Raw genomic sequence first — 25,794 nt, 5'->3', positions numbered from 1 at the left:
AATTTCTCTCTTCTAAGTGAGAAAATGTTGATGATAAAAATGCTGTCCACCATGACAATATGAAATATTTCTAAAATTCATACTTTTGCAACAAGTTTTTTCTTTTTCTTTTCGACGCAGAAATAAAATCCTTTATCTGTCACCCTTCCATCCATCCAATCTCTGTTCCCTGTCTGTGTTAGCTTTGTGTTCAGGTTTCGTCCTTTCCTGTGTGTTCGGTTGTGTATTGTATTGTCGTGCTCTGGTATCTTGTGATCCTTAACAGGATAAAATAGATCTAAAGAATGGATAGATTAATGGATAAGAATTTGATCTTGTCCAAGGATGGTTGATCATGTGTTCAAAACACACAACAGGGATTGTAAAATTTGACAAATAAAACTTGAGTCTACTTCATTTAAAAAAAAAAAAAAGAAATAATCTGATATGATACCACTGTATTCTGGAAAATGCTCAGGTCACTTTTTTGAATAAGTAACTTCCGATCAACTGTCAGGTTTCTGCGGGACTCCGCTGCACTGGCCGACTGGATGACCAGGGCAAGAGAGTCAGCTGACAAATGGAGTTGGATAACTGTCTCAGCTGGGGAGCCAATGGATGTTAAACAAAGGCATGACCTCTTCCTCCAGTCTGTGGTGAGTACAGTTTGGTGACACTCTCTTATTATCAGAAACAAACTCGATTTATAGCAGTACATTTCTAAAATGATTGAGAATTTGAAAATGTAGTACAGAACAGAAGACTATACATTCAGATTCTAAACCTGTTCATCTCTGAACTAATTATGTTTTTAGCAACCTTGTTCGACCCAAACGATCAGTTGTATTTTGTGTTTGTGAAACTGCATATAACAAAACTGTTACATTTTAGGCTTTGACTAAAGAGTTGGAGGCCAAATCTGAGTTGAAGCTGACAGTGATTGGCACTGCAACCCAGCTGGTCAAACTAAGAGATGAAGAAGGAGACTCAAATGGACACAATGAAGATCAAGTGACTACTCTGTCCCAAACTTCAGACTCAGATCTCGGGTCCTTCAACAGTCAGCTCAAACAGATAGAGTTGGACTGGTCCAGTCTGCAAGCTGACATGTCTGTCACCCAACAAGCACTGCATAAGGTGAGAAGATTCCTTATGTAGTTTGTATGTTTCATAAGGTAAATAGAAACCATCACATCTTCCTGAAAGGCCCGAAACAATGTGAAGCAGTGGCTTCATTTTGTACCATACAGTATGCTCTGAATTAAGTAGAGTTTAATTAATGAAGATCAAGGACACCAATATTGAAATACAGGTCCAAACTGGCATTTGAAAAACTGTTATGAGTAAGCCTTGATACTAATATGAGCAAGCTCCGTGTTAGGTGTTGGGGGACATATTGATAGCAAGAGAATGAAGAATCTCACATTGTTGGAATGCAACCATTCCAGCAATCCTTGTGAGAAGGGATATATGCAGAGGATGTGGGACCAATGGATACTTTGACAGCCAACATCTAAACTAAGAAACAACTTCTTACCCAGTGTTCTAATGTTCGAACACAGAAAACAAAGGGTCAGGGAGGATACATCATCCCCACCACCTGCGAATGGTTACCCGGCCCCATTAGAAAGCCCTCATAACCTTAATGCAGCACTATATACTACACCTACTGGGGCCATCACAGAGACCAGTAAGATGATTCAATTAAATTAAATTTATTTATATGGCGTTAAAAATCACAACAAATGTCATCTCAAGGCACTTCAATGATACAGTCCAATTCAAGCCAATTAGAGTCTAGTTCATTGTATTGCATTAATTCATAATCCACCAGATGTACACTGATGTACACCGTGGCTGCAGTGATCCTACAGATCCCCCATGAATAAGAAGGTTAGAGGCCATAATCAAGGCAACACTTAGGTTAGCCTGCTATCAGAGCTTGCATTGGCAACCCAGAGAAGCTGAACCCAGGAGAATAGATAGGATGTTGTTTCACCCTGGATAGAGGCTCTGACACTCACTAGTCCCCAGCCTCTCTCCTTCCTCTTAGTGTACTCTCAGGGTGCTGGATTTAGGGGGAAACTTTTGTGCACTGTGAGGACCTTTCTTGTCTTGATATCAGTGGCTTCCGTCTCTTCCTTTGGTCCGGTTACTATGCCAGCTCTCTCGCTATGTGTAGATATGAATATATTCAAAGAAAAATATACGCACATATGTTAAGTTGAGATAGTTGGTGGAAAAAAAATATAATCATTAATGTCTATTTTGGATCATTTCCACTGACCAAGGTAATAGAGTATTTTTCTCCACATGTACCTAAACATAAAAAAGGCACCAAAAACCAGCCTTTACTGGCTTTTCCTGAATACAGTTTGGTATTTCAGAAATCATGTCGCAGTCCTCCTGCCTCCCATTAGTTTCCCCACTGTGCTGCACAATGCCATCCTGAGGACTCTTCTCACTTATTGACGTGAAACCGTCTCCCCTCCATCCACCTATGTTTTTCTCTGGGTCTTTTATTTTCTACTTGTTTTTTTCTTTTTGCTTCTCTCTATTTTAATCTACTGCTCCAATGTACTATTCTGTCACTACCTTTCTGTCCTGTCCTCCCAGTTTCCTTTCTTTTTATCTCTCCCTTTCCTCTTTCTTCACATATTTTTTCTTCCTTGTTGTCACACCTCACGTTTAGTACATTTTTGTCTACTTATATTTCCCTTACTCCCTTAATGTATTTTTCACCTTACATAATTTTTAAGACAAACTCACATATGCACATCTTAAAATACAGTATAAAACAGCATTTATGCAAGTAACATTTATGTGATCCTAAGATAACATGAATGCTCATGGCATACCCTCATTCTCCTCAGACATGGATGGAGGGGTTTACGCAGCAGGTGGCACTGCTGGAGCTGCAGGCCTGGCTTGGTGAGGCTGAGACCCAGCTTGAGGAACATCGTAGCAGCATCAACCAAAACTTCTGCACCAACACTGTTCTGACCAGGGTCCTAAAATACTGCAAGGTGAAAAAGGAGCTGAAAGCTAAACAAATATTCTGATTAAATGTACTGATTAGAGTATTTTCAATGGGTGATGGAGTATTTTTAGAGCACAGAAGCACAAAGTTGAGATACTGGCAGAAGTTTGTTTATCAGTTTACATGTATATATTGTATTTTTTATGTGCTTCATGCTTTCCGTTATTTTTTCCAAGGAGTGTCAGATAGAGAAATCCACCCATCAGGCCACACTGGATTATGTGAACCAGCCATTACAGACATGCAGTACTGATGATGACCAGAGAGGGCGCTATGAGTACAACCAGTATGCAGAGGAAGAAGGTCGTCTCAATGATCAGTGGCTATATTTGCAGAAAAATCTTGATGCTCAGGTAACGTCTTTGGTTTATTTAATGCACAAAAACACAAATAATTAATTTCTTAAGATCTGGTTGTGGAAATGTCAAATTCAGAAATTATAAAACAAAAAACCCCAATGTGGGACATTTATTTTTAAAAAAAGGGTAAAAAAAAGAAGTTATTTCTAATCTTGTGTGAACGTAATGTAAACATAGAATATGTTAAAACGGGTTATGCTGTCAAATATTTAAAGAGATTCATTTAAAATTGTCATACGTGAAATAACCTGCTTAATAAAGTCTTGATTTCACATGAATATATTATGATAGTCATGTTTCATCTAAAAAATTAACTGATTTAACTGCATGAAAATTATGGTAAAAAAATATGGAATAAAAAATACTGAGACAGTGGATGGATCGACAATTGTACAAAATCAAAAGGTCAAAACGTCAATCTTTTTTGCCTGCAGTAAGTTTTTTTTTATAGACTAACAATTTTTGTTTTTACATTGACCAACAAAGGAAATCACTTATTCAGAAAACATTTAATTTCATAAATGATTTTTTTATTTCTAAGATGTACCTATTTTAGTGTTCTATTTCACTAATATTTAAAAGACTATAATAATTCTTTATTTAGTAAGATTTTGGTTCATTAATAACCAAGTTTGACATTTTTCTCTGGTGATCATCAAGATAGCAATATGTAATCTGATGATGTTTCGTGTGACATTCAGATTCAAGAGGTGGATCAGGAGCTGAGGGACAGAGCGGAGCTAGATGCCCGACTGCAGCAGATCAACAGCTGGATCACAGATCAGAGCCTCTGGATCGACTCAGTTCAGACACCTAGCAGTCAGACAGAACTACAAAACAGCATCAGCTTGTGCCAGGTCAGATATCACATCTGTGAGAACATCTGTCCATCTCTTGGTAATGACAAAATCTGGCACCTCAGGTTTGATATTTTGGCTGTGAAGAATCATATTCCTTAGGGGGTTTAGCGAACACCTGCAAAAAGCTCCTAATACTTTTAAAGTCCTGTGACAATGGAGGTAAATCTGTTTCTGTTGTATCAGGACCTTGAGGAAAAGATTGAGCAGAGGTGTGCAGTTCTCTGGGAGTTGAGAGACAAAATTTGTGGCAAAAGAGAAAAGAGCAGGTGCAATTATATCTCTCAGACAGATAAATCGATCCAGGCCTGTGGAGCTCTAACAAATCACGTAAGTAATGAAAAATGTTTCAGTTGAATGTCATAAAAAGCATGAAATGTGGTTGTTCTATTGCCCTGTTTGGTTTTGAACTTGAAAAGCTGGGTGTATTTGTCTTGCAAACTGTTTACTGGAGCTCTTGATCAAAGATCATGACTGGTCTTTTTGCCTCTTACTGTATCGTCGTTTTGTCTTTTACAGAATGAATCAGTGAAGAAGAGACTGATTCAGGCTCAGCAACTGTGGAGCAGCATGGAGAAGAAACATAATCACATGATGCTAAAAACCATCAGAACATCACAGACTCTGGATTATTACTGCAGTCCTCAGCTCTCCCTGCAGGCACACAGAAATTTTCATAAAAAGCTTCAGGTATCAATGCTTGTTCAGGAGTTTTATTGTATTGTTGGAAATGTTACAATTTGTCTGTGTTAGATATAATTGATAATAGTTGGGGACTTGGAAAAGGATTATGACCATTTCCATTGTAGTGTACTTTAGGAGGTGCTCTTATAGTATGGGAGTATGGGACCCCTTTGTTTTGGGACACTGGGTCCCAGTACAACCAAACTGAAAGCTGGGTTCAGATTAACGCTAGTAAATCAGACTCATTCAGGGTTTTGAATCTACATGGGCTGTGCTTTGTAACCGAATCTGCTCTTAACCTTTATGGACAGAATTTCTATGTGTAGCTAAGGGATAAAGGGTTGTTATTTCCTTTGCTTTTTGTAAATGATGTGGTCCTGTTGGCTACATTGAGTGAAGACCACCAGTGCAAGTGGAGGTAGAACTGAGCAGGAGGTTGACAGGCAGATTGGGACAGTGTCTGCAGTGTTGCTGACACTTCACCGTCTGTTGTGTCTGTATGAAGAGACAACTGAGCCAAAAGATCTGCTGTTGATTAATGTTCCAGCCTACGATCATGAGCACAAACAACTGAACTAAACATAAACTTTCTATGAAAGGTGTCTGGGCTCATCCTTAGGGATAGGGCGAGGCGCTCAGCCACACTGGATTGGCTCAGAGTAGAGTTGCTGTTTCTCTTTACTGGTAACAGACCTTGGGGCAAGCCCAGGACTGTCTCTCAGGGGAAATGGTGGATATGGCTCGGGAGATATGAATCTCTGCTCATATTGTTACCTATGTGACCTGGTCATGGATCAGCATCACAAATGGATGGATGGATGTGTGTAAAAAATATATATGTATATTTATAGTGCTCTACAGTAAAGTTGCTGATTCCAAAGTGCACAAAATATCTTTATTCATATTTGAGTCTTGAGTGGATTTTACACCTTTGATGACAGTAGATTTTTTTATGTACGGTTTGCAGCTTCTTCTTGAGGAAACTCAACCATCTGTGGCAGAGTGGGATGAACTGAGTCAAACCACCCTCTCTCTGAAGGGAATCATCAGCCCTACTGCTGCCGCCATCCTAACCGAGCGGCTGGGCCGACAGAAAGATAGGTGAGGCTCACACCAGCATACAGGCATATACACTAACTGAGATTATCAGACAGTAATTCTCTGTCTTCTAGCTGGACTGAGGTGGTAGGAGCTTTGGGCCATCAGCTCCAGAAGAGTCAGGATATCCTGTTGGTCTGGGATGTTTACGCGGAGCTAGCTGGGTCTTTCTCAAAGCAACTGCAAACACTTCAGAGAGACATCTCATTAGAGCTGAGCGTTACACCTGGACAAGACAACACTGTGGACTGGGTCAATGCCAAGATACACAATGTCCAGGTGAGGCAATAAACAGACATAATAATAGTTTAACTGAAAACAGTGTCTTTAAAATCTTTTTTTCTTAATTCAGCTATTACATTTTCATGTTTTGGAGGTTTAAATTTGTCACATGGAATGTCCTGTCTGTGAGTTAGACAGAGATATTCTGTGGCCTGGCTCAGTTCTGGTTTGACACTTTTGGTATCTTGCATGTTACTTTCTGCTTTTTATTTATTTTTATTCCATATTCACTGCCTTATATCACTGGTTGTTGACAACTAATCTTTCAAATAAAATCTTAATGGGTAAAAAAAAGCACTTTCTCTTGTAAAGAGAAACAAGGCGGTTCACTGGAGGAGTCTTATCGCATTTCATTTTGTTTTGTGATCATCTAAGGAAAAAAGAGTTATGTATATGAATTCAGTGCCTGATTATCTGCTGTTGTGTTAATTCATTTCCATTGATAAAGTTTTTCCTCTGCGGGTCCTTCCAGCTGCTGAACAGCATCACAAGTCACTAAACATCTATTGGTCCCTGTCTGTTCCAGAGTCTCTTAAATAGAACCAACACTTTGCAGTCTGACCTGGAAGATCTGCTGGAAGCCTCCAAAGACTTGATTAGCCACCTGGAAACTTCAGCTGCCAGTTTGGTCCAATCAGAGAGCCGCTTGTTGTCACGTGGTGTCTTGCAGCTCAGTCAGCAGCTCTCAGGGAGGCTGAGTCAGCTGCAGGTACAACTTCATGAATAAATGAATGACTTGGTTAATGGAATTTTGGGAAGTCAGACTGGATTTCTTTTATATCACTGTAACTTACAGAACATATTAGACTTTAAGAGGATGTTTGAAGATGCTTACTTGAATACAGAGCTTGCTTTCTCAGGTAAACTGTAGTCTGGTCATATTTTTAATCTGCCTCCAGAGTGCACTAAATGTCACAGTGATCTATAATTAGAGACGCATGGCCTTGTGTCATGTGTCGTGTTTGTGTGTAGGAGGAGCTTAAGCAGCTGCAGGAGTTTGAAAATGTCCTGGAGTCACTGGAGAGGAATCTGGAGGTTTGGCAACAGCGTCTGGAGAATGTGGCTCAGACAGACCAGGTAAGGCCATATAAGTTTATAAATGGCTGTAGCGCTGCATCTTCTGTCTTGTTTTTTTATCCAGATGAATCAACAGAACAGGATATTCTCAAATTCCTATGCGCTGTATTTTTATTGTGTTAAATTTAGTTTAAGTGGAAAATTGGAAACAGTGTTAGGAGCAGATGAATGTTGTTTGTGTAAAGATGACGTTTTATCTTTTTTGTCATTTAAGTAACTCCTGTGTCTGATTATTTTGTATTAATACATTTTTTTTGTATTGAAGTACTAAGTAAAAAATCCTTGTGAAGTTCTTAAAACAATCCTACCACAAGGTCCATGCAATTCTGGAGCTTTGACATTATACAGATTTCTTATGCAGATACAGATTGTTTCGTCAACCTTGAATAGTTCATTCAATTCTGTAAAGTAGTTTAATGATGAAGATTTTAGTGTAAAAGATTAAATTGGAAAATTTAGGTGATATTGCTTTTGTAACATCTGTTTCCAGTGTTCAACACATGCAGACACTTTGCAAACAGAAATCTGACTTTAAAATAAGATTTAAGATAAGATGAGCTTTATTGTCTCCACTTCACACTTGTGACAAAAGTGGAAAAAGAAATATGAAGTAGAGGAGTAACTCAGAGTAAAAGAGAATGAAATAAGTACAGAAAAACACACGACAGACTTGAGAACGTAACCTTTATGTCTTCTGCTGTGATGTCATGTGTGTAGTCGTCCAGACTGTTGTTTAATCTTTGATGCCACCATATGTTTCCAGTCTAACCTCCTGGAGCTGAGCTGCCTGTCTGCTGACCTGGATGTGCTGAATGTGCTGAGCTGTGGCCTGACTCTTGGTGACGCTGCCGCACGCCGCCTGCAACGCCTCAACCACTGCTGGGCCAACACCTCCACTAGAGCTGAGGAGGCCTGCAGGTCAGTCAGTTGACACTTATAGACTTAACTGAGATCTACTGACCAAATGAGCGCATGCTGTAACAGGGCCGATATCTCATTATACAGAAAATGGTGCCACTGAAATTATTTCCACTTACTAATTGGGCTTATTCAGTTAGCAATAACACCAAACAGTAAATCTTGACACCAGATACTGAGCTTTAACTATCCAATCAATAAAAATGTCATAGTTCATTTTCTACTCCTTTACTCTTCTATCAATTAATTAGTCAACAAGGATTTTCAATGAAAATGTATCTGACCCCACAAAAATCCATAATGTAATTTAAGATAATTCAGTGTGCATTTTTTTAGTTGAATTGGAGCTTTATGATCTTTTGTTTTATGTATTTGAAATCAAGCAATTTACATAAAATTCAAATAGTTACTTTATGGTCAAAAAAGCAAATGTTTTTGTTAATTTAAGTTGAGATATTTGTTACCAATAAAACAGAACGTAAGCGTTTTTGTTTATTCATTTATTTAGCCTCTTGCAGACAGTTTATCGAAGCCAGTTGTTTTTAGTGTCACGCAGCTCAGGATGATCACGCTGTATGATGATACATTTTTGGTGATATCCAATATGCCAGTATTGTTCCAACTAATATTGACCAATTTTTGTACCAATATGTGATACATATATGTTTGTCAAGCCACTTCTGAAGAGGAGTTGATATATTATTTTTTGTAATCCTATTGTGATGTCCCAAATTTACAGTGTCATTTGAAAAAAACAATTTATTTAACATTTAAAGCATGCTTTATTTTTTATTGTATAACATTTTAATGCAAAAATTTAAACGCCATCCTAATTTAACAAGTTTGGACGATCCTCTTCCAGGATCAATTACAAAATTATCCGCAAAGTCGCCACATCTGATTTGGACAGATATTTTGGATTTGGATCTGACCTTATATTCATGTCATTGCGGACTTTTTTTTTTTTTAAACCAGTGCCACATTTAATTATAAGGCCTTCTTTGCCTGGTACTGGTTACATCCTGCTATTAGCATGCACTTCTGATAGTAATTTTAGGTCAAAAGGTTAAGAACAAATCCACATTAAATAAAATGCGATGGAGTTTTGATACTCCCAGTTTTATGTTTGCAGTGAGCTGCAGACAGAGGCATTGAGGCAGCAGACGTTTGAGCAGAAGTGTGAGAGCTGGATGTCGTTCCTGCAGAGGATGGAAGACAGTCTGGCTGTGGACGTAGCTGGCTCTTACTTTGGCCTCAGGCAGCAGCTCTGTGCACACAAGGTATCGCACATGATTAATCAGTGACAAATTTTGGAAAATCACACCAAGCACTTAAACACGATCTTGATCTGTTTCGGTTTTTAGCGTTTTCAGGCAGAGCTTTCCCTTGGTCACCAGATTCTGCATTCGGTCATCACTGAATCGCTTCATCTGCTGCAGAAGGGAGAGGTGGAGGACCGGTGAGAAGATTACATTTTGAAGCGCCTCCTAATAGAAAAGAGGCACTTTTGTTTTGAACTTCAGTGCAGTTCTCTTTCATTCTTTGTTATTTAGCTAAAGTATAATTACAATTAACATCTGCTATTAGTTAAAGTGCTATGAATTTTTATAATCTGAGGCTGTATAGGCTATACATAGAGAACTACTTTTATAGTATGCTATCCTGGATTCAAATCCTGTTTAAACCCTCTTTCTTAAGAATCCTTGTTGAGGTGGGAATGACCTCATTCAAATACTACAGGTTTAAATATTATTTGATGATCTGTATTCCATTTTGCCATTTACTGATATATTATTGTTTTAAATGACCCAGAAGTGACTTCATCCTAAAACTGGCACAGCTCAGAGAGCACTGGCAGGGGGCGGTGCAGCGGACTGACCAGCGGCGCTCCTTGGTGGAGGGGCTGTTAAAGCACTGGCATCTGTACAGTCACAGCCTGAGGAAGCTGCAGAGGTTCCTATCAGACACACAGACCCTCCTTCCTCCCGCTGGGCCGACTCGCTGCAGCTTGCAACAACTCCGACGCTCCCTCCAGGACCTCCAGGTGAGAAAGACTGAAAATGTGCAAGTGAAATGTGAATTACAGAATGAGGAAATCTAGGAATTTTCAGTTAACACTGGATAGTTATTTGGCTTGTCACTTCCCAGGGACATAAAATAAGCTTAATTACAAAGTTTCATTCCATTTGATAGTAAGTGTTCTGAGTTTTACTGAAATTGATAACAACACTACTCATCCAGGACGGAGTAATATATGTTACTGTGTTATAGACACTGACAAATGCAGAAATAATGAATTTTGACTACATATGAACTACATTTGTCACGGAATACGTAACACCTGCTTTGGTCCACAGCACAAAACTTAGCAGTTTCACAATAAAGGCATTTAGGTTGTAAAATTGGTGCTTTTTTTCAAGGCTCCAAAATCCTGGCATGCTTTTGAAGTGGAATCAAAACTGTCACAAGTGCCCAAGAAATATAAAAGGAATATTTCTTCATTCATTCAAGCCTTACATGATGACATTTTGCTTTGCAAATTGTATCCTGCCTCCATTTTGCATTATGGTACATTAAAGTTACGGAAGTGTTATTTCACATCTATGACATGACTAATAAGGAGGTAAGTGGGCTTACCAAGTTCAGTCTCCATCCAACCAAAAATTATCTATGGACTTCATCTTTTTAACAACAGCACTTTTTTTGCAATGGCACAACTTTTAGAACTCTGTTCTTGTGAAAATAGGCAGGAAAACCTCTGCAGAGTTACAAAAAGATAGTATAAAACCATTGTTTTGCCTGATTATCCTTACCTTTCACAGACAGTGAGCTCATTAAACAAACAGTTATTGCTCATTGTATTTAAATAGGAGGAAACATTAGATTAGAAAAAATCTTTCTATTCTAGTCTTTCTAAAGGCTCATTTAAGCCTTTTATTATCAGCACAGAAGAGGCTGACTTGATTTAATTACAAAAATACAAAAGGGAACTATTTCACTGCTAAATATTCAAACCTGCTCCCCATAATAGCCATTCAAGTGTGCTTAATCCAACCTATTACTTAAACGGCAAACAATCATACAATTTTTTTTTCTTCTGTCTTTCTCCTCCCTTCTTTCATTGTTTTTCTCTCCTCCACCTTCCACCACAGCACACCGAGCTGTTGTTTCAGAGGTATCAGAGCACTTTCATCCACACTCTGGAGGTAGGCCGACAGCTGTTCTCCATGGGCAATGAAGAGACCCAGACTCAGCTGCAGATGGATTTGGGAACACTGCAGGAGGAATGGGATAACCTTTACAGCCTGCTAGGCAGAAGGATGGATCTCACTGAGGCCATCATCAAGGTAACTGTTCACACTGAGTCAAAGTTTTATGCATGTTTGCAGTTTTGTTGCAGCTAAGGTGATTTATTCAGGAACAGTTTGTAAATAGTTCTCACTGCAAATCCAGTTTAGAAATAAGTAACAACTTCTGAAAAAGTCTGTTTTAACTTGGATTTGTGTTGCATCTGTTACTGTTGAACTTCACTGCTTCTTCTTTTTCCCCCCTTTTCTGGGGGTAAATGGAAGTCAGCTTGACTTGGCCTGATTTTAGAATTGGCTTGAAATCGTTAATGGGCTAATGGACTGATAATCGAATGGATGCTGAAAGAGAGATATTGCTGTTTTTACAACCATTAAAATTTAAACCTATTCGGACATAATTTGAGTTTGTGCCTGTTCTCCAGCCAAAACAAGCAGCATAATAAGTCACTGAGAGCCATAAAAATTGTGTTGATAATTTTTTTAAGAAGATGTAGAAGTAGAATATTTATTTTTGTTGGATTGTTAGTTTTAAGAAACTAACAGTAGCCTTCAATCAGTGAAACAAATGGGTTAAATTCCACCTGATTTACAGAATCAATCACATTTAAGAAACTTTATCTGCCTGGGTATTATGTCAGGCAGGGTGAGTGGTAAACTAATGTCCCTTGAGGCAGTTATATCAGGCCTGTATGGACTTCTAGGTAAAAATGGTCGTCTTTGGTTGTACACACTTAACCACTTCTCTGTTTGTAATCTGTAATTTGTAAGTATTTACTCTTTACAGAGGAGTACGTTGTCTACAGGCTGTGGTTAGTGTTCACACTAACTATTTAGTGGTAAATCATTTGTTGTGAAGGTATTTTGATTAGGTTATCAGATCAACCCACACCGAGCTTCCACCACTTCCTTTCTTTTCATCAATTCTAAGTACTAAGACTGAGATTCAGAGCCTGCTACAAATCAGCTGCCTGTTTCTCATTTGCTGCCCTGAATCAGCAGCATGATTGACATGATATGCAAGTCTATGTTTCTTTTATTCATCCTGGAAAAGCACCTCTTCACACAGACTGTAAATTCAGCTAGATTGTTCGTCCTCCATCTGTCTCTGTGGTCTGTAGACAAGCAGCCACGTTAATCCAATCTGCTCTAATTATTGGTTGGAGAGATGTTCAAAAAGTAAAAAACAAATAAGTTTAATTGATTTCTAATTGTTCTAAAGGCAAATCAACTTTGTAAGGTTTCATGATGTATATTGTTTTTTTAAAAAGATTTTTGTTTATTTAATTTGTGTCTTAGAACTGGGAGCGCTGTGGAAATGGACTAGCAAACAGTATGTTGCAGCTAAAAGACATGAAGACCCGGCTAAACCAGTCAATGCCAGATTGTGATACTGACCTTCAGAGTGCAGAGAAATTCAATAAGGTATGTTCTCCAAACAGCTGGTCACACAAGCAAATGAACAAATCACAATACAGAACACACTGAGAGGCATTTCTAATGTACAGGGCTCCCTTCCACAAGTTTTTTTTTTTTTTTTTTTTACTGGCAGCAGTGCTCATAATGTGTACTTTAATTGCCAGTGGGTGAAATGCTTACTTTTTTCAAATATCTTTTAATTAGATATATTTTTGAGAATTACATTTATATGAATAAGAATTTCTTATTCTTTCTTGAGAAAACACTTGGACTGTTTTTTTTTTTTAAAATTAGATACTTTTTAGATTCTATACAACCAGATGTTGCAATGTTTTCTGATGTGTGAAAACGTTTACAGCAAACAATGTGATGACATTGGTGATAGAAAATCTAGACAAACCCAGAAAAGAGAATATGAAAAGAGCTGCTACCATGCAAAAGCAAAATGTATGAAAACCACTTAAGTGGAAACATTACAAATAATGTCTTGAAATGTTTTTGATTTTATTCATGGTCTCCTGCAAAGTAACTATTCAACAGTTCTATTTGACAGCTATAAAGTAGGTTGTCAATATTTCAATTATTTGCATTCAGTAATTATAGGCTGTTACCTGTTCCTCGCCTGGAAATTCCTCTTCACACTTTGGTTTGGTTTCATATGGATGAAGCTAACAAGACATAATCTTTTTGTTTGTGCACTTTACAAATGCTGGTAGGCAGATTTTGTTTTGACAGAACTGCACAAGCCATCTAATTCTGTTTTCGTCGTCATGGTACACTAAGCCAAACCTGGAGTGATATTGATTTTCTCAACTTCTCATGTCGCTATGAAAGTGGATCCATTTTTCCACATCTATTACAAGTTACAAGTTTATATTCATAGAACCCACAGAACCCTTAAGTCCATAGAAATAGGTACCTGTGGTAGCTTGTGGATGGTAAAGGATTAATAATCAAGATACATGCTGATAAAAGTGAAAATGATGACCTCTAATCATCAGTAGTCAAAGAACTACTGGTACTACTGATTATCAGTCTTTAGGCAGTTTAAGTTAGTTTCTTATCTGTTTAGAAAACTAGTCCACTTGAGTCCCAAGTAGGCAAAGTCAAGTTTAAAACGGGTTTTATTCACAAGTCATTCACTGACCCATCAGAGCCTTTATCCTCCACGCATCCCTTCCTGAACTCCCTCCCCCTAAACAATCACCCCTCCCCCAGCCCGGCCTGCGTCCTGTGGCCCTTAATCCTCTCTCTGGGCGGGGAGAAAAAGAGAAAAGAGTGACAGAATAGAGAGAGAAAGAGAAAGGGTCTGTGCAGAGAGACAGTAGGAACTTGCTTTGGAAGAGGGTCCCTGACAGTTTGTTGTGGTGCTCGGTGTGTTATGGTATGCAGGAGAACGAGGATTCCCTGGAGGACTGGGCTGAGAGCCTGACAGAGCTGAGCACCATGAAAACGGATCTGTCCCAGTACATCATCGCAGACGATGTCTTGCTGCTACAGGAGCAGGTGGAGCATCTGCACTGCCAGTGGGAGGAACTCTGCTTTAAGGTTAGTGTACTGGAACACTAACTAACATCCTTCAAGTTCCCGAGACTACCCTTTTCCTGTCTAGATATCCCTTTTTTTGCCTGAAAACAGCTACTTTTCCTACACACTATTCTGTATTGTATTTCGCCAGTCATTTATTCATCCCTTACACTATTATGCATCAATATTCATTTATATCTATTTTGCTGGATTTCCTTCTACTGGTATCTATTGACTTGTCGTGTTTGTAATGTCCTTTTTTTTATTGACTGAAGTGCATTTTGCATGTGATTCTAAAAACAAGTTCAACCAAGTTCTTTTTTTTTGATAGACTTTTTGATTCTTACATAATTTGTCTTAGGTCAAATGCAATTAAATCACTGCAAAGTCATTACAAGACATCACTGGCACAGAGATGGATCTGGAGTGTAAAAGAGCTGCAAAGACAGAAACTTCATAACCCAACTTTTTGAGTCTCTCACTGTAGTTGCACAAAATGAAGAGTGATTGCAGAGTGAGTTTTGCGTACAAGTAGCTTTTCAATCATGCTTTGAGAACAGTGGGAGTCTAGTGAAAGAGAGTGGGAGAACAAACCGTCAAACTTTTTTGGCCATGTGATCAAAATCTGTTGTTGGAGGTCAGCAGGTCAGGTGACACAACTGAGCTCTTCAAACTGTTTCGGGACAAAGACACGCAGGGCTGTTGCAGCTGGTTCTGAAGGTTAAAGACTAAACTTAATTTTCATTATTTAATCAAAGGCTGGTTTGAAAAGAGAATCTAAAAGTCATCTGACATGTTTGTATCACTTCTCACTGCCTCTGTCTGCTGTATGTGCTGCTCTATGTCTTAAACTTCATTCAGAGCTCAACTCAGAGTTCATTGTGTCTTTTTCTGTTTTGCATGAATCGTTGTCAAATGTCTGAGCTGTTAATCAGGAGTTTACTTAGTTGCTCTTTGTGAGTCTTGAAAGAGGCCATCAGGTCTGGTTGAAGGATAGTGCAGAGGAAGGTAAGGGGCATGGTGGGAATAGGAGAGCAGATGGTGAAAGCAGAGAGAGGTTGAAATGAGCAGAGGGGCTTCAGGAAGAACAGTGTTGTTTTGCAGTGAATTTGGGAGTGGAGAAAGTGACAAAATTGACTTTCAACTTTTTAGGACAGACTGTAAAATCTCTGTAGACGGTATCAGTTGCTTCTTTTTGTAATGGAATGACTGTTGCCCCTTTTTGAAAGTGAGATAATTTGTGCATCATCAGTGCTCTGTGTTTTGAAGCAGGTTCCTGTGTACAGCACTCTGTTGTGCAGCAGTTATGCATTACCAGCCATTGTTTTAAAACTTTTCTAAAGCACCCGAGAATAGAAAGGGAGCCTATTGTGGTTTGGTATACCAGAATATTATAAAATGCATTGTCAATATGTTGACATAAGCCGGCAAAAAAATTAGACATTTACTCTACAATGGAGTTGATGAGAGCCCCAGGTGCATCTGTGCCCATAACATTAAGACATAGCTTAGACAAATAGAATAGTATCAAGCATGTTAAAGCAATAATGCCTATTTAATTTCTGTCTTCTAATTCTGTGTCAGGTGTCTCTGCGTAAACAAGAGATTACTGACCGTCTGAACGCGTGGATCATCTTTAATGAGAAGAACAAGGAGCTGTGTGAGTGGCTCACACAGATGGAGAACAAGGTGGCACACAACTCCGACCTCAACATCGAAGAAATGGTGGAAAAACTGAAGAAGGTCAGAGGCAGCAGCGAAGACACATTCACATACAACACTGCTATTGTATTGTTAATAGATACTTTACCAACAGTTATATTCGCATGAAGTAAATTAATATTGCTTTTCATATTTAGATGGCTGAGTATGATTGAAGCTTAACCCTCAGAGTGTGTGAGAAAGTTGGCAAACGAGGAGGTTGGAGTTTTGGTCACTTTTGTTCTTTTGTTCTTTCAACAATGAAAACACTTTAGCACTTTAGAAAATTCAGAATCTTTTGTCATTGCTGCTAGGAACAAAACATGCAAACCAAATACCAAGACAGTCGGTTGAAGCTGTATTTAGTTTAATATTTTCAAATTTGAAGATTAGATGTGTTTATGTTTATGTATTTAGCAGACGCTTTTATCCAAAGCGACTTACAAATGAAGATTTAACAAGCTATATAAAGCTAACAATAAACTACATAGAAGGAACCCACTAGTCTGACTATGTCAGAGGTGACAGAGTAGAGATAGGGTGTAGGCATAGAAAGAAGTGCAGAAAGATAAAGTGCAGAGATAGAGGGGGTAGGGAAGTACAAGGTAAGTGCTAGGATAGGAGATGCTCTCTGAAGAGCTGGGTTTTCAAGAGCTTCTTGAAGATAGACAGGGACGCCCCTGTTCTGGTAGCGCTCGGTAGGTCATTCCACCATCGTGGGACGACACATGAAAATAGTTTGGATTGTCTTAGGCGTGGTGTAGGCACTGCTAGACGACAATCCTGGGACGAACGGAGGGACCGAGTTGTGACATAAGCCTTTGCAAGAGCATTCAAGTAGATGGGAGCCGTTCCATTAAGCACTTTGTAGGCTAACATCAGTGACTTGAATTTGATGCGGGCGGCTAAGGGTAGTCAGTGGAGTTCAATGAACAGAGGGGTGACGTGTGCTCTTTTAGGCTGATTGAAGACCAGACGCGCTGCCGCGTTCTGGATCATCTGCAGAGGTTTCACAGCACAGGCTGGGAGAGCAGTTAGGAGAGCGTTGCAGTAGTCAAGGCGGGAGATGACCATGGCCTGCACCAGGAGCTGGGTGGCATGTTGGGTCAGGTATGGTCTGATCTTTCTTATGTTTAGTAATGCAAAGCGGCATTGAACGAGCAACCGAGGTAACGTGATCTTTGAAGGTTAGTTGGTCATCAATCATGACACCCAAGTTTCTAGCAACCTTTGATGGAGCAAGAGATAGGGATTCGGTTTGGATGCAGATGCTGTGTTGTATGGTTGGTTTGGCTGGAAAGACAAGCAGTTCAGTTTTTGGGAGGTTAAGTTGGAGATGATGGGCTTTTATCCATGCTGATATGTCAGAGAGACAGTCTGAGATTCGTGCTGAGACCGTGTGGTCATCAGGTGGGAATGACAGATAGAGCTGGGTATCATCAGCATAACATTGGTATGACAAGCCATGTGATCGGATGATCTGTCCCAGTGAGTTTGTGTATATGGCAAAGAGAAGAGGTCCCAGTACTGAGCCTTGGGGGACCCCTGTGGCAAGGTGGTGCGCTGCAGAAGTGTGACCAAGCCAGGATACTTTGAAGGACCGACCAGCGAGGTACGATTCAAACCAGGAGTGTGCTCTCCCTGTGATGCCCATGCTTGAGAGCATGGACAAAAGAATACTGTGGTTGACAGTGTCAAATGCAGCCAATAAGTCGAGCAGGATAAGTACAGAGGACTTAGCTGTCGCTCTGGCTTCTTTTAAGGCTTCTGTCACAGCTAACAGAGCCGTCTCGGTGGAGTGTCCACTTTTAAACCCAGATTGGTTTGGGTCAAGGAGGTTGTTATGAGAGAGGTAATCGTTGACCTGCTTAAAGACCGCCCTTTCAATGATTTTAGACAGAAACGGGAGGAGAGAGACCGGCCGATAATTCTCCACATGAGTTGGAGGGAGGGAAGGTTTCTTGAGCAGCGGTGTAACCTGAGCTTTTTTGAAGGTGGTAGGGAATGTGCCTGATGTCAGTGAAGCATTAATCACATGCGTGACTGCTGCAGTTACAGTAGGAGCAATGGATTGGAGAAGATTAGTAGGAACGGGGTCCAGCGGGCATGTAGTAGGACGGCTACATGTGAGAAGTTTAGACACACTGCTCTGAGTCAGAGGGGTAAATGAGGAAAATGATGCAGTAGGACTACTGCATGCAGATTTTGTGCCACTTTGTCAGTAAAAAATGAGGCGCAGGTGTCTGCTGTTAGATTGGTAGCAGGTGGCGGAGGCGGAGGATTAAGTAGAGTTTTGAAGGTGGAAAAAGGACTGCTGAGCAGTTGTAGCTCAAACGAGTGCAGTAGTGACAGAAAATCAGAAGAGTTAGGACTGTCAAGGTGGATGTTCATGTCAACAAGGACAATTGTGGGACAGTCATGCTCCAAGATAGAAGAGAGCAAGGTGTCGAGTTCATTTAGAAAGTCACCGAGTTGTCCTGGTGGGCGATATACGACAATCATATAGGTTTTGACCGGTGCAGTTACCAAGATGGCGTGGTATTCAAAGGTATTGTATTTAGCTTCAGGTAGCAGTTGGGTGTATTTCCATTTGTTGGAAATGAGCATGCCCGTTCCACCACCTCTCCCAGATGTACGAGAGGTGTGGGAAAATGAGTGGTTGGTTGAAAGTGCAGCTGGGGTAGCTGTGTTTTCAGGCTTAATCCATGTTTCAGTGAGAGCCAGGATGTCAAGAGACAGGTGATTAGCATAAGCCATAATGAAATCTGCTTTGTTTACCGCCGATTGGCAATTCCACAACCCCACAGACAAGGGTGTGTCACAGAGTGAAGTGGGCTTTAGAGAACGGAGGTTGTTAAGGTGGCGGTGGCATTTGGTTGTGTGAAACCTTCTGTGCGAGCCGGAGACAACAGGAATGGGAATGGGTTTGAGGCACATTTTAAAGCAGGTGGAGAGGCCAGAGCGACAAGGATGAGGCAAGTAGGACAGGTTTGCCTTGTTCAGTGGCCTTGCTCGGTGGACACGCGCAGGTAGACACGCTAGTCTTTACCCAAGAATGTCTTCACACGAGAATGGCTAACGCTTCCGCTGACGCTTCAGGCGCCACCCCTTACTTTATGTTGTGCACAGCCGTTCATGTGTTGGTTAATTGCACTAGGCTGAGACCGCCCACCGAGAGTTAACCAGCAAGTGTTTTCAGAGAGGAGAGTGACCGCCCGTTCACAGCTCCTGAATACTCTGATTGCTTTGCGATGGCCCAACCGAGGCTACTAGGCAACAGGTTTCACCCACGGATGGGTTTTGATCACTCTCACAACAACAACAGATATTGAATTAGGCAAGAAGCTTAGAAAAAACTTACACTAGCAGACACTCAGTTCTTTCCGTGCAGTTCCGATACCTTCAGTGTGCTGTAGTGAGTTTTTTTTAAAGCTCTAACCTTAGTGAGAGGACCGCCCACAGAGAGTTAACCAGCAAGTGTTTTCAGAGAGGAGTGACCACCCGTTCACAGCTCCTGAATACTCTGATTCCTTTGCGATGGCCCAACCGAGGCTACGAGGCAACAGGTTTCACCCACAGATGGGTTTTGATCACTCTCACAACAACAACAGATATTGAATTAGGCAAGAAGCTTAGAAAAAACTTACACTAGCAGACACTCAGTTCTTTCCGTGCAGTTCCGATACCTTCAGTGTGCTGTAGTGAGTTTTTTTAAAGCTCTAACCTTAGTGAGAGGACCGCCCACAGAGAGTTAACCAGCAAGTGTTTTCAGAGAGGAGAGTGACCGCCCGTTCACAGCTCCTGAATACTCTGATTGCTTTGCGATGGCCCAACCGAGGCTACTAGGCAACAGGTTTCACCCACGGATGGGTTTTGATCACTCTCACAACAACAACAGATATTGAATTAGGCAAGAAGCTTAGAAAAAACTTACACTAGCAGACACTCAGTTCTTTCCGTGCAGTTCCGATACCTTCAGTGTGCTGTAGTGAGTTTTTTAAAGCTCTAACCTTAGTGAGAGGACCGCCCACCGAGAGTTAACCAGCAAGTGTTTTCAGAGAGGAGAGTGACCGCCCGTTCACAGCTCCTGAATACTCTGATTCCTTTGCGATGGCCCAACCGAGGCTACGAGGCAACAGGTTTCACCCACGGATGGGTTTTGATCACTCTCACAACAACAACGGATATTGAATTAGGCAAGAAGCTTAGAAAAAACTTACACTAGCAGACACTCAGTTCTTTCCGTGCAGTTCCGATACCTTCAGTGTGCAGTAGTGAGTTTTTTAAAGCTCTAACCTTAGTGAGAGGACCGCCCACCGAGAGTTATTGCTCACTGCATTTTCAGCCCTTTTTTGTCACTGTTTTGGTTTAGATGTTCTTCATTAAGTTTTGTTTTGTGTATTGCCTTGTCTTGTTGTGTTCAGTCAGTTTTCCTTCCTGCCTTTGAGTCACACCTGATTTCAGTCACCCTTAGTTGTTACTTCCCTCATTATATAAAGCATGCTTCTTACCTTTTATTGCTCTTTGCCAGGTCCTCATCATAGACCATCATTAGTCTTGGACGTTTCTTGCTGTACATTGTCGTGATCCAGATCCTTTTTAGCACCACTCTAGCTCTAAACGTTTGAAGCCATTCAAACTGTTAAAGCACTCCACTTACAAGTTACTCATAATTTTCCTTCCAGTAGGAAGGAGACACCTTTGAACTCCCCCCTGACTGTTAAAGATGCAATAGCTATTTTTGCCCAACAAGGTCATGCTGGGTTGTTTTGTGTTGAACTCATGGCCCCTTTTCATTTGTTATGGTGTGCATGGGAGTGACTGTGAGGGGGGTGCAGGGTAGTAAAGGCAATAGCTATTGTTGAGACCCAAAGTCATTGCCCTGGCAGAGGGCTGTAAATCTTTTCAGGCACTTGTGCCCTGAATCGCGGGTTTGACCCTGAAATGTAAACTCTTGAGAGGAATACTTGTCTAAAAAAACATCCACAACAAGAAGTTGTTGAGATTGTTATTTAAAAAGTTGATTTTCAAAAGAATTCATTGAAGGGAAAGTGGTTAAAGAAAGTGTAAGACTTCAGGCAAGTTAATAAGGATAAGAAGTGAAAGAAGTTGCCTCTCCGTAACGTGTTAGATGAAAAGTTTGAGATTAAAAATTTCTTTATCCTGTCGATGATTAAATCTTTTAAATTATATTAATTCATTATAAAACTTAAAGGCCAAATTCAACTGACATCGAAATAGATGGAAATGTGAACATTTAAACCGTACTTTTCATTTGTCTCCTAAATAGGACTGTATGGAGGAAATCAATCTGTTTAGTGAGAACAAAACCCACCTGAAGCAGCTCGGAGAACAACTCATCACAGCCAGCAACAAAACCAAGGAAACGGAGATCAACGACAAGCTAAAGGACGTCAATGACCGCTGGCAGCATCTTTTTGATCACATAGAAGCCAGGTATGAACAGAATGAAAATGTTGTGGAGAACTAAGAGAAAACAAAGTGTCAGCATTGGTAGAATGTCATGTTGGCTCTGCAGCTGCTGGACATGGATTTTGCCTGATTGAATTCAGGATTTTTCATGTGTTGATTCCTGAAATAGTGATGGTTTGAGTGATTTCCCCAAATATTTTGAGGGCTCAGTTTAGCATGCCAGAATGCTCACACACCTATGGTTGTTGTTTGGTACAGGCTCTTTCAGGCCCAAACACTTCTAGGGGCCTCTCTGAGGTTTATGGGGACACAGCAGCTCCCAAAAGGACTATTTACCTCTGGTTGGCATTTGCACTTCAAATGAATACTGGAGCTGAAATTACAAAACAAGTTAAAATTTTTTAAAAGCTAACAATAAGAAGACTTTAACTCATCCGTAGACATAGAAAGTTGATGTTTAACAGAGCATGGTAATGTTTTCATGCTCACTATGTTAATGTTGTACTCAACTTCAGATCTTTAGCATAATGGAATTAACCATTAGAGCTAGAGTTTACAGCTTTGCTTTCCAATATTACATTGAAATGGCTTATTGTTTCTCAAACACACCATTATGTCATTACCGTATCCACTTGTGGGAAAGCTCATCTTTTCTTTAAATAATTATAGTTCCAATGACTCTGTTGATCAGTCAACAAAATCTTAGAGAGGGACATGGTGTTGTTCGCTTTTGATCCTGCTTTAAAGATCTGCAATTGTCTGGGACTTAACAGATTTTTGTCTCTGACATGCTGAACGTTCAGCTCATTTGCTCTGTCTAGATTCTAAAGTTGTGTCAGTAGCCACTCCTTAATAAACTGCTCTCAAAACTGAGGCTTCAGAGATGTGACATGCTGATTTATGTTGTTCTATGAATTTACAGACTTTTTATGTGCAACCGCTTGTTGTTTACTGCTACAGCTGAGCATGTGCAGCTTTATGTATGAGCTTTTGTATCAGAGAGAGCCCAGCTGCTATTCAACTGAGCCTGCAGATTATAGTAGGAAAAGCTCAGTGCAGCAGAGGATAGATTGATATTAATCCATAAATAGAACTTTCATTCCAACGTGGAGAGGGTTGGTAGCAGAGAGGATCTTCAGTGTTGCATCAACATCGCTACACTTTACTGCTAATCTATATGAGAGCAGTACTATGTTACACAGCTGACTGGTTTAAGTTTAAGGTGGCATGAAACCTTGTGTGGTGCAGTTCATATTTAGTAAAGGAGACTGTTTTATCTAAAATGGCAAACTTGCATCATGTCCTCATGTTGAAAGTTACACTTTCCAACCTCACCTAAAGATAAAAGTTAAGAGTAAAAAAACTCCAGGCTGCATCACAGAACATCTATAATTTCTCTTTGTAATTTCTACATTTTATCTTGCCAAGACTGAGTAGTCATGTACTTTTAGATAATGAAAGGCAGTCATAATGTTTCTCTTGGTTGTATACATAAAAACTAGTGAAGTTGTTGTAAAGTAAAATATTGTAACGTTTGCCTTCTTAAGGAGCAGTGAGGCGAGATTGAGTGTTACTGGAAATTTATTAACAGTGATACACAGGCTACTGTGGGCCATAGCCAACGCTAAAAAAAACAAACTTTTGTGTTTAGCCACTCGCAACTCCAATGTCAGCTCACATACAAACTCCTTGTCTTCTTCTCAGCCCCCCACACACATGGAAAAGAAACAGAACGCCTCTTTAACTTCCTGCCAGTCACAGATCTTAATGAGTCGCTGTCATAATTCATTGTGCTAATTGACAGCTTCTAAAATGTTCAGATAACAGTAACAGACTATTCTTAACTTCTTAACTTATTTTTGAGCACACTGACACTCTAAACATTACAAGTAATATGTCATACAGTCTGTTACAATACATTTACTTGATAAATTCCAGTTCTATGAATTAAGTGTAAAGCCCAGTTGGTACGGTAACACAGAAAAAAGAGAAGACATCCATGAATATGATTTGTGCAACTATTAAGTACTATTAGAACTATGAAATACAGATTTAAAGAGTTATAAAAGTAGCTAAACTGGCAGAACATCAACGTGTTGGCGGGTTTTTGACTCTTTCTTTTTTTCTTGCAGTAGCCAAACAGTACTGTAATTCTTACTATGCAACAGAAACAGAGTGGTGGAGTGCACAGGACTTACTGGTACATCTCTGGCTAATTAGTTTAAATTGATGGCTGAATGCCATGCCTGTTTAGTGATGGCAAAAGGACTCTATGTTTAGTACATGGTAGGTCCACATAATCCATTGAGTAAATTAGAGCAAACTGAACTGAGATAAGCTTTTCTTTTTATTTTAGACCCTGATTGGTTAAACCAATGTGAATGGGCGGGGTGGGGTGTGGAGGTTACTTGTCCACCATGAGAACGACTGACTTAGATCTGCCATATGGTGGCTGTTTAGTGATCATGTGCTACTATGTCTCCTCCCAGGTTCTATATTTCTTACATTTCATTTGAAGTACTTGCAATACTCCAAAGTAGTACTTGTAGTCTGAAGTAGAAAATAACTGTGTTTCCATATCACAAATAGATAGAAATGGATTGGGCTGGTTGTTGCTTTTGTGAGTCAGTGGTATTCAAATAAACTTCACAACATCACCTTATCTTAATAATGGATGCCTTTTTGAATAAAAGTACTGAGACATTTTCTGAGGAATAACTCATAAAGAATATCATCCTGTTGCATCTGTAGTGTTCACGTAAACCTAAACCTGATAGAAAACAATATTCCATTTTTTTTTAGCTCTGCCTGATGGGTAAACACTCATCAGAAGAGGCTGAATCCATAAACCCAGTCATGCAGTTCAACAGTGGACATAGGTCAGAGTACAGAGATATGTCCTCTGTAACAATAGAGGGAGGTTTGGAAGAGAGAGCGTGACACTTAATAGTAGATTTACTTTCTTCTCCCCCCTCTTCAGATGCTTCCACCCCTCCCTCCTTAGCGGCTGACCATCATAACAAGGCTAAGCCTGTTAATGAGCCTCTGCTGAGGCACAACATTTTATGCTGTTATGGAATGTGCTGTTGTCTCCCTCCCAAAATGTGTTTTTAAAACTATAACTGCAGCTATAACTGAATATATATATATCTGATTAGCTCACAGAAGCTGTAATATGTGCGTCTGCAATTCTAGCAAACTGAGAAAATGATTTTCTCAATAAAGCTGACATAATGAATTGAGGCTCATGTTGAAATGCGAAAGGGACCAACACAAACAGTTAAAGTTGGATAGAACACTACTATCTGAAATACCATCGTATTATCAAGGTCATCGTTAAAAGTTTGAGATAATCATAAAACATTATGTTCCTCTTCAGACAAAAACCACTGTAGGATTTGAGACTTGGACTTGAATTGACTGCACAGCACATTAGTGAGGGGGTAAAAACGCACTAAGCTGATCTGATAAATGAGGGGAGTGTCTCTCCACACTGGTCGCTCAAGCAGCTTAACATGAACTGGGAAACATGCCAGTATTATTTTGCCTTGTTGTTCCCATTTGAAAACCACCAGAATGGTTTAAGAAATCAGTGAAATCTTTGATTTACAGCCAACTAAGCAATTCATTGGTGATGGCCTCTATTATTGAAAATGTGTTTCTTTACCCTACAGTCAGTCAAAGCAACAAGTGTCTTTGAAAAAAAAAAAAAAGGGGTGTGTCTTGTAGGGTAAAAAGTAGATACAGAGCTAAAAGTAGCTTTGTAGATCAGTGGGCTCCAGCCCTTGCTTAACGTCCCCGCAGTCTAATCCAACGAGACTCCATATGCTGACAGAGGATATACTTGCGACTCACTTAACTCTAAAATACATGCTGCTATTCAGTTTAGTTCAGTTTTATTTATATAGTACAAAATCATAACAAATATCATCTCAAGGCACTTCAAATATACAATTTAATCAAAACCAATTGCAATCCAGTTCATTGTAATACAATCCTAATGCAGTTTATTGAAATTCATTAAATTCCAAATTAGTCCAATTCATACAAAGCCAATTAAAACTAACAGATTGCTCCAAAGCTTCTCCCGCCCTGAGCATGCACAAGGTGACAGT

The 25,794-nt window shown here is 39.8% G+C and overlaps 1 protein-coding gene across 1 annotated transcript in view; it reads left to right on the top strand.

Annotated features, from left to right (window-relative positions):
* The window catches only part of syne2b (spectrin repeat containing, nuclear envelope 2b), a 139,674-nt gene that overhangs the window by 89,548 nt on the left and 24,332 nt on the right, over positions 1 to 25,794 (top strand). The window contains exons 92-111 of the mRNA XM_072365901.1: positions 497 to 635; positions 871 to 1,116; positions 2,853 to 3,005; positions 3,196 to 3,372; positions 4,080 to 4,235; positions 4,422 to 4,565; positions 4,755 to 4,925; positions 5,887 to 6,020; positions 6,092 to 6,296; positions 6,826 to 7,008; positions 7,272 to 7,376; positions 8,140 to 8,294; positions 9,427 to 9,574; positions 9,659 to 9,753; positions 10,107 to 10,338; positions 11,447 to 11,641; positions 12,899 to 13,024; positions 14,411 to 14,566; positions 16,130 to 16,288; positions 21,537 to 21,703. Coding sequence (XP_072222002.1) covers positions 497 to 635; positions 871 to 1,116; positions 2,853 to 3,005; positions 3,196 to 3,372; positions 4,080 to 4,235; positions 4,422 to 4,565; positions 4,755 to 4,925; positions 5,887 to 6,020; positions 6,092 to 6,296; positions 6,826 to 7,008; positions 7,272 to 7,376; positions 8,140 to 8,294; positions 9,427 to 9,574; positions 9,659 to 9,753; positions 10,107 to 10,338; positions 11,447 to 11,641; positions 12,899 to 13,024; positions 14,411 to 14,566; positions 16,130 to 16,288; positions 21,537 to 21,703 — 3,246 coding nt within the window. The remainder of the gene's footprint in view (positions 1 to 496; positions 636 to 870; positions 1,117 to 2,852; positions 3,006 to 3,195; positions 3,373 to 4,079; positions 4,236 to 4,421; positions 4,566 to 4,754; positions 4,926 to 5,886; positions 6,021 to 6,091; positions 6,297 to 6,825; positions 7,009 to 7,271; positions 7,377 to 8,139; positions 8,295 to 9,426; positions 9,575 to 9,658; positions 9,754 to 10,106; positions 10,339 to 11,446; positions 11,642 to 12,898; positions 13,025 to 14,410; positions 14,567 to 16,129; positions 16,289 to 21,536; positions 21,704 to 25,794) is intronic.

The sequence above is a fragment of the Leuresthes tenuis genome, unplaced genomic scaffold, assembly GCF_036924035.1.
Source record: "Leuresthes tenuis unplaced genomic scaffold, fLeuTen1.0.hap1 SCAF_15, whole genome shotgun sequence".
NCBI classification, from domain to species: domain Eukaryota; kingdom Metazoa; phylum Chordata; class Actinopteri; order Atheriniformes; family Atherinopsidae; genus Leuresthes; species Leuresthes tenuis.
The sequence above is the reverse complement of the archived record's forward strand: the minus strand, read 5'-3'. Positions and strand labels throughout refer to the sequence as shown.